The sequence below is a fragment of the Aplysia californica genome, unplaced genomic scaffold, assembly GCF_000002075.1.
Source record: "Aplysia californica isolate F4 #8 unplaced genomic scaffold, AplCal3.0 scaffold00190, whole genome shotgun sequence".
Classification (NCBI taxonomy): Eukaryota; Metazoa; Mollusca; class Gastropoda; order Aplysiida; family Aplysiidae; genus Aplysia; species Aplysia californica.
In genome coordinates, this window is record NW_004797460.1 from 1,137,911 (window position 1) to 1,146,581 (window position 8,671).

The following is an 8,671-nucleotide window of genomic DNA, read 5'->3' on the forward strand; positions in this document are numbered from 1 at the left end:
CAAATAAACCAAAAGACATACCTCAACACGTTTGACAAAAATCTTGTAACTCTTGTGAGAATCCTTCTTGTACAGTGTCAGGCTTCCGGAGGTGGGTCCAGTCAGGGGGAAGTACGGGCCTGTGGTTGCCATGGAAGCGTTGGGGAAGCTCAGTTCTCCGCACATCTCCATTCCGAAAATAGTAGCCAGTTGACCACCAGAACACACTTTGTACTCCTGACGGTTGTCGGCCATCATAGCCTGCTCTTTTTCCACGTCGTTGTGGATGATGAAGAACTTTGACCTGAGGATAAGAGTATGGTTGGCTAGTGAGTGCTTTGGTGTGATTTGCCACTTCTCTCTTACGAAGCATATTAGGGGGGCTCTCGTGGCCTAGAGGTTAAGGTGTTGGCCTCTCATTCAAAGGTCCCGGGTTCGAATCCGGGTAGCGACCGAAACATTTTCTACTCTAAAATTGTCTCCTTTCACCTTCTTTCCTGCTCTCTAGCAATGTTCTGTTGTCTGCTTTCATTTCCGCTTTCTGCCCCCCACCCCCTCACCTCCTTTGCCCTCTCCTCTGGGCTCCTGACTCTTTCTGCAGCCTTTCTACTGCTACTCCTTGGCTCCTCCTTACTGCTGTCTTTCTGCCACACCCCTGATCTTTTGGTAGGAAAGATCTACACCTAGCCTTCTCGGGCAGGGCGAAAAATCTCGGAGGGCCCGTGTGCAAGTTGCACACGTTAAAGATCCCTTGGTGGTCTAAAATCGATAAGAGTAGGCTTCGGCCGCCACCCGGGCAAAATTCAAAATTTCCTTCCTACTGAAAATATTAGGTGTGTCCCGCGCGCTCATATGACCTTATACAGTTGCGAGCGCCGTAAAACACTTTACAAAAACAAAACAAACGAAGCATATTATATCGTCCTCATCTCCCCTGGTTTTTTGTGTTTGTTACTCTCTTGTAACACCTCTAATCGTTGGCACTTAATTAACCTTATTGTGTTGCAAGTGGCGTAAAACTCTTACTAAAACTATATATGATTGTGTGCATAGATAATAGTATAATAAATAGGGCGTGCTGTTCGTTCAGTTGGTATCATACTCGGCTAAGGAACGGATGCCTCTGGCTTAAATTCCCAAAGGGACTTTCTGAACATGGGTTGTTCTGGGGGGTGTTTAAGGCTCCCCGCTTATTTGGATTAGTCCTTTTGGAGATTGGCGTTAAATTCGGAGGTCCCGTCTTCTAAATAACCTTACTTTGTTGAAAGGCCCTTAAACCTATATAACTTCCCAACCTCTCAAGAGCAAAATAGCATGGACAACTCAGGAACACGGACTACCAAAAGAATATGTATAAACCAAATATAATGTAAAGTTGAATTCGATACGAAAACATAGATTGATTTTCTGAGTTTCAGTGACGCAGATAACATTTTAATGTTTTTGAGAAGGGGAAACATTTTGCAGAGAGAAAAAAATGACATTAAAAGATCAATTACTTCGAGTGTGCCTTCATGAAGTAGTATTCTTGGACAAGTAGAAATAGTCAGGACACAGCCACACAAGCGAGAATGACTGAATATAGAGCTGGTTAGAGAGACATAATTCATGGACACTGTTCTAGACCTGGCTCTTCAGATAGATAGATAGATAGATAGATAGATAGATAGATAGATAGATAGATAGATAGAATAGAGTGAGAGAGAGAGAGAAAGAGAGAGAGAGAGTGAGAGAGAATATAACATAATGTTGTCATTGGCTAGTTACCCGGCGCTGAAGATTTCCATCTTGTCCTGGGGGGTCTCAAACTCCATGTTGAGCAGCTGGCCTCTCTCCAGTTGTACACGTCCCTTGAGGGCAGTGCTGGTATGCAGAGTGTTACGCATGCGCAGTCCAGTCTTGGTGACCATTGCGTCCACAAACATGGTTCCGGTGATTTCAATAGCGGCACTGAGAAAATGAAGATTAAAAAGTATTTTGAAGAAATCTACTGGGTTAAACTGAGATACCCCAGAAGTTTATAGCAATACCGTACTTTAAAAGCCAAAAGATTCTCACCATTATACAATCTACGATCGATCTGAATACCAGTTTTGTAATGCATGACCAGCTGAATTCGTGTAAACAGAGCGAATAGTACCGATTTTAAAAATACATGTACTCCTCTCAATTTGCTCCTCAGTAAATACTCGATTACAAATGTCTGTGCGGTAACAGCAATATTTTTAAAATTATGTTTTTATATGAATCCAACCTGCATCGATATTCCTTTATCTAGGTTATTTTAAAATATACATATAGCTGATAACCATTATAAACCATTTAAAAATCAGTAAAACAATATTATTTCATTAAGTTAACTTAATTTTTTTGCTGAAACTGACTCTGCAAGAAAAGCCAACACTGACTTTGATGTTTTCGGGCGTTTTAAACTCTTAGAATGTGAATGTTTGTTTAATTCAATGCAAAGGGAAGAGTGAGAAAAAATACATTAATTGAATCAGAGAGGCCTTTCAAAGACAATTGATATTTGGTATGCCCGTTTGTTTGTTTTTTGTGGGATTGTTTTACTTTCAGAGTTAGGGGGTGCATAAAATACCTTGGGCGAACTTCACCATCGATGTCCAGAGAACGAGGAGAGGATCCCAGCTTCCTGAGGTCCATCTTGCCACTTAGAACCAGGTCCACAGTGCCGGTACCGTTGACGTCGAAGTGGATGGGCAGACCAGCCACGCTTGGAATGATCATGCTGGGGACGCGAAGAAGAGAGATAGATATACAGATGAATATCACGAGAATTCTCATAAACTTAATTTCCTCGTGTTTGCTTTTCTCAACACCTTCAATTTTAATGTAGGTGTTTACGCCCCCATCGGCACTATTTAGTTAGTTTGAAAACTGTCTGTTAGGGCCAGTCCGGGCTGAGAAGGCTACAATACATCAGTGGGAAGATGGTGATACTCCATAAACATTTACCCCACACGAGAGTCGATGCCAGATTCTCCGCGTTCGACAACCAAGCACTTAACCACCGCACCACAGACGCGGATCCTAAACACCTTGACACTACTGGTCGAAAGTGTCGAGGATATTTCGCTTTTTTCTTAACAACTATGCAGGATTCAGAAAACGAGAGACACATTTGCAAAAGGATTGCTAATATTTAAAAAATATCAAAGAATACGGAAAAAAATAAGGGAAAAAAACTGAACAAACGAAATATTTTTTTTGTTATTGCTATTATTATTATTATTATTATTATTATTAAATTATTATTATTATTATCATTGTTGTTTAAATAGTATTAACATCATCATCATCACCATTAATATCACTATAATTGTTATTATAACTATTATTGTTATTATACTTATTACTGTCATTGTGATTGTTTTCAATATCATTTTTGTTCTAATTATTAATAATATTATCACTATTATTACTAATGCAGAAATTATAGAGCCTTACCAGGTGTCAATGAACTGAGCTGACTGGGTAAGAGCAAAGTCTTGTTTCTTGGACAGTTGGATGAGAAGGTCTAGCCAGCTGGAGGGCATTTTCTTGAAGGGCGATTTCATTGTCTTGCTGTGCATGAAGAGCATCTCATTGCCAAAGATTCGGCCGTAGATGGAGCCCTCAACATCCTCAGCCTTTGCACGGCTCTGTGAACGTCATAAAACATAACTATTAGACTATTTTTGCGATATTATAACCTGATAGAATTCGTGTTGGCAATACGATCTTGTTAACTTTGAGTATCACCAAAAGTTTACCATTCAAACTGGAAGCCGTTTTATCTTTGAAGTCAACTTTATGGTGATGGATTTGTGTGTGTGTGTGTGGAGACCCCATAAAGTTTTCCTTTAAAATATGTATATATGTATATACATATATATATATATATGTATATCTATTTTTTTCTTCTTTGGGGGGGGGGGGGGGGGGGGGGTTGGTTGGTTGATTGGCTGAGTCTATGTTTTGTTTGTCGTTGTCGTTGTTTTTTTTTTTTTGGGGGGGGGGGGGTGAGCTAATGGATGTTGCTCAGTTTCTGATTAATCATTTCGTAAGGGTGTACGAATTGACAACAGTAATCAAAGACTCTGCTTTGTGTTAATTTTTTGTCTTGCGGTGTTATGTGTTAGTAGTAAGAAAGAAATAATGGTGGCAGGGTGAAGGGGTGGTAGCCAATAAACTTTCTTACACGAGAACTGAACTATACCTGTCTGATATTTACCTTTTAACAATGTCATTGCTCTCTATTTTACTGCTTTCTTTCCTTCATTACACTCATAATATAGCCCGACAAACTGTCTTTGGAATTTCTTAATTGTGATTAGCATAGCATTAACGTGCAGCTTAAACAAAGAAACAAACAATTCTTTTCAAACTTCGGTCAAACAGTTGCTTTACCTTGAACTTCTGGTCTGATCTATCTTCTTCTGGCATGTATGGTCCGAAGAGGTTCTTCACAAGGTATTCCAATCCTTCGAGACGGGCTCCGAAGTCCATCAGGTTGATGGCCTGGCCGAACAGATCGACGGTCAGATTTCCCGAGATGGACCTGGGCATCTGTGACACACTGGACCAGACGAGGTTGCTCTCTGCTGCGAATCCCATGTTCAATTTGTTGATGAGAGCGGACACTTCGAAGTTGCGGGAATACTTCAGGGTGCTCAGCTCGAATTCCTTTTCCAGTGCCAGACTGCAAGAGGAGGAAAAGAACAATGATAGAATAGTTTGCAACTATGAGTTCTTATGAGAACTCCGGAAAAGATTGAAAAAAAAAAAGAATCTAGAATAATAACTTGTGAACGCTATGGATAAAAATGAAAATGGAACTATTCACTTTTGGGAGCTTGAATTAAGATGAAAAAGGAAACTTTTATGAGGATTTGGAATACGATTGAAAGTGAAATTGTTAACTTTTAAGAGCTCGGAAAAAAGCCGGAAATGTGAATATTAACTCACGAGAGATAAAATATAAGTATCAGAATATGGGAGCTCGGAATAGTAACTCATGAGAACTGGAGATTTAAGAGATCGTCGATGGCTCAATTAGTATCATTTTATACTTATTACTGTTGCCTTTAATGCGATTTATAGTCAAAGGGATTTTTAAAGATATTTCTTTTTTAAAAAGTCTGATCAGAGAAGCAACTACTACTAAGTTTAAATTTCACGTTATTCCGTGTTTAGTTGAACCCAGAATGTCCAAGACGACATATTTTACAGTGACAGTGAACTCACTTTTGCACGGCACGAGCAATGTCCTGTCGGTGTGGGTCTGAAGTCTCCCTCAGGTTGGTCAAGTGGCTGTAGACGAAGGCACCGACGTGGTCATCCTCTTCGCTGAGCAGACTGGCGGCCATCTTGCCCAGGGTGGCGTCGCTAGGGCAACGCATCAGGGCCAGGTAGGCAGCCACTCGGAGCTCGGAGTCCAGGTCACCGTTCTCGAAGGTGTTCCACAGTTCGTTCTCCTAATGGAAACAGTTTGGGGAAAAAAAACGTTTATGTAGTCTCGTATCAAAATATGTTCCCAATTAAGTGCAGAGTGGTTGTAACTTGTAACAAAACGTTTTGTCCAAAATAATAGCTTGCAATAGCACGATACTGCAAAATGTATTTTGGTATTCATCTATATAAATAGAGAGAGAGATCCCTTTTTCTTCCACGATTTGTGTTTCTGGTTGCTTTTTAACTTTGGTTGGGAGATTGATACACAGACAGGCCGGGTCGCTGCAGCGGTATTCTTTAATCAAATATCTAATAAGTCGGTTCTAATTATTTTTCTTTCTGGAAAAGGTAGTTGGGCAGAAGAGGCGTTCAGCATTTTAAAAAACATAAATCAAACGTGTTTCCCCCTTACCTTTGCCTCACAAGGCATGCGTCTGAAAGCTTCAGCAGCAGCCACACGGATCTCCAGAGGGTTGGTGGGGGAGCTCAGGCACTTGTTAATGGGGCCAACAGCTCGGCTCGCATGTCCGGCGTTTCCAATAGCCCGGAGGGACAGGAGAACCTGGAAGAGAAAGGGAGGAATATAAAAAGCAAGTTGAAAGGAATGTTTAACTTGTACTTAAACTCATGGTGCGATGTAGAGTCTTCTGTTTTCTGTGACTGTAAGACAAGTTGCAGATCTGTTCGTTTGAAATGGTGGTTGGGGGGGGGGGGGGGTCGGAGGTTCCCTCAACTTTTTAACCAACACATTGAGCAGATCCAATAAGGTTCTTTATACCTAGGCCGACACCTGAATTCATTAAAGTCAAGAAAAGTACGTTGTTCACTAAAGTAGTTGTTAAAAACCCTACAAAAAATAACAATGCCAGAGACAGAAGTAAATGTTGATAGGGAGAAGGGGATTAATTTTTTTTAGCCCATCATGTGTTATGGTTACCTACAGAACAACATGACAATCATCATGACAAGAGTCTAATACACTCCACGCAGGTATGGTAGTTCGCCTTTTATTCTTATAATTCCTGTATTTCATCTTTCTTTTGCCATATCACTTATTTAAACTTCATTGTGAAAGTGGTGTAATCCTCAACTCGAACAAAAAGAAAGACATCCTGTTAATTAATGTAACATATTATTTTCGAACCTTCTCGAAATTCTTTCCAGAAACGTCACAGCGGTAGCCAATGTTTCTCTCCAGGGAGGCCATTATGCTGAGCACAGCGTAATCCTGGTCACATGACGTCATCTTCCTGCAGTAGTTGTTCACCATGGAGGAGACGGGCAGCAGGGCATCGTCCCTTGTGTCTTCGTTGTCCACCAGAGTCTGCGGGAGACAGATATTGTGTAACGTATGTTAGAAGTGCTTTAGTATATATTTCATGTGGCGATTGGTAATTGTATATGTACTGCATCCCTTTTAACATTGGTCTTGTACTCTGAGTAAAACTGATTCATATGAAACAAGACATAGTTACTACACAAACATAATATGTCACATTAGAGTATCTAGTACATCTGACTATATGCATAATAGATGAGTGTTCCAGGAAAAAGAGCGGATTTCCCCATCCCCCTCCTGCTGGTGTAAGCATAGCAAATGCTCTGAACAAAACACACTATAGGAAGACAACTGCCCATGCTTTATTCCAAGGTTATCACGTAGACAAAAATACAGACTGTGAGAAGCGGTTTTTTCTTCTTCAGAAATCCTTGCTCGTAACTGGAATAGTGTTTGCAGATAGCTCTACTGTAAAATGAAATTATTGATATTATTTCCAATGTGCGCCACTCATGTCAAAAGACAAAAAAAGGTACCTTGGCACTGAGCAGCATCTCCGAGGTCGGGGTTTGCACAAAGCCAAAAGACGTGATCCAGGCCTGGGCGAGGACGCCCTTGACATCTTTGCTGGCGATCAGTGACGTCATCAGCTTGACGGACGCGTCAGTAGATGAAAGGGGCAAGGCATCCAAGAAAAATTTGCTGAAAATGAAAGTGGTAGTTTGTTTAAATCAACTAGTTTTAGTTGTTTGTAGTAACACATGATACAACGGTCTATATATTGTTATTTTATCCTCAACGATATATGTGAGGCAGCGTGGTGGAATCAGGCTCTCGTCAATTTTGGGGCATGTAGAGTTATTGGTATGATCTTAAAACTTGTTCACTTGTATCTATTTGGATGACAAAACTATTCATTTATCTTGAATAGAAGTCGAGATATTTGTAAAATATGGAGGTGAGCGTCACCTGTATTCAGGGGTAAAATTAGTGAGAAAATGGCCGCCAAAGATTAGTTATTTCCTTAGCTTCAGAGAAGTCCGTGGTAACTGAAAATTGACATTTTTTGTGTGCGTTTAATCAACGTTTTTCAGAAAATCTACACAGAAATCAGTTCTTTAATGGGCATGAAAGGTGTTGAGCCAAAAAAAAACCCCAAAAAATTTGATAAAAATTTACAAACCAGCGGGAAAAATGCAAGTTTCTTCATTTTGATTATTTTGACGAGAGCCTGATTCCACCACGCTGCCTCACATATACTACATCACGTTTTTTTTAACAAATGTTTTTATATTTACTAAAGGTAATCAATATGGAAAAATAAATTAATGACAGTAAAGCAAAGGGAAATTGCTAAGGTGGGTTAGGGTCTTAACGGCAAGATGTGTGACTCAAGCTTTTGAAAGTCCGTGTGTCTTCCCGTGAAGGGAATGTTTCAGATTACCAGAACAATCCACGACGTTGTCGCATTGTAAGCTACAATTCAGAAACATACAACAATTTCTATACGGCTTTTTGAAGTGTAAGTTCTTATCGTCACCATACTTCTTGACTTTCATGGGGTAAGACAATTGACCTAGAAACTCACTTTGTCCTGTCGTTGTCTGGGCAGAGTGTCTTGGTCTTAAGCATCTTGTACAGATCCTCCAGGTCTCCCTGAGAGAGCGACCTCATGGCGGCGACCAGCTCGGAGAACTGGCGGGGAGACTCGGGTCTGACGTCATTACGGGATGTGTCACAGATCACACGGAGACGCTCCTCCACCTCGGCACGGGCCGTTGTGGCGTCAGGGCGGCCAACAGAGTGGTCAAAGGCCAGGGAATCTTTGTTCCTGATGGTGGCTGAAAGAAAACGGACAAACTGATTGATAGAGAATTTCTTTTCAATTTTTAGATATTACCAGGAGACAGCAAAAATCTGAAAGAGAGAGAGAGAGAGGGAGAGAGGGAGAGAGAGAGA

General features: G+C 40.7%; 2 protein-coding genes across 2 annotated transcripts in view; both read right to left on the reverse strand.

Moving 5' to 3' along the window:
• LOC106011800 (apolipophorins-like) overlaps window positions 1-2,883 on the reverse strand; it is a 4,688-nt gene extending 1,805 nt beyond the window's left edge. The window contains exons 1-3 of the mRNA XM_013082715.2: window positions 2,579-2,883; window positions 1,747-1,929; window positions 22-283 (exon numbers count right to left, since the gene is read on the reverse strand). Coding sequence (XP_012938169.2) covers window positions 22-283; window positions 1,747-1,929; window positions 2,579-2,784 — 651 coding nt within the window. The 5' untranslated portion in view covers window positions 2,785-2,883. The remainder of the gene's footprint in view (window positions 1-21; window positions 284-1,746; window positions 1,930-2,578) is intronic.
• Window position 2,884: 1 nt separating this feature from the next.
• The window catches only part of LOC106011801 (apolipophorins-like), an 11,633-nt gene continuing 5,846 nt past the window's right edge, over window positions 2,885-8,671 (reverse strand). The window contains exons 2-9 of the mRNA XM_035969858.1: window positions 8,301-8,553; window positions 7,249-7,414; window positions 6,578-6,757; window positions 5,846-5,995; window positions 5,227-5,456; window positions 4,390-4,681; window positions 3,448-3,641; window positions 2,885-2,909 (exon numbers count right to left, since the gene is read on the reverse strand). Of these exons, the coding sequence (XP_035825751.1) occupies window positions 2,885-2,909; window positions 3,448-3,641; window positions 4,390-4,681; window positions 5,227-5,456; window positions 5,846-5,995; window positions 6,578-6,757; window positions 7,249-7,414; window positions 8,301-8,553 (1,490 nt within the window). The remainder of the gene's footprint in view (window positions 2,910-3,447; window positions 3,642-4,389; window positions 4,682-5,226; window positions 5,457-5,845; window positions 5,996-6,577; window positions 6,758-7,248; window positions 7,415-8,300; window positions 8,554-8,671) is intronic.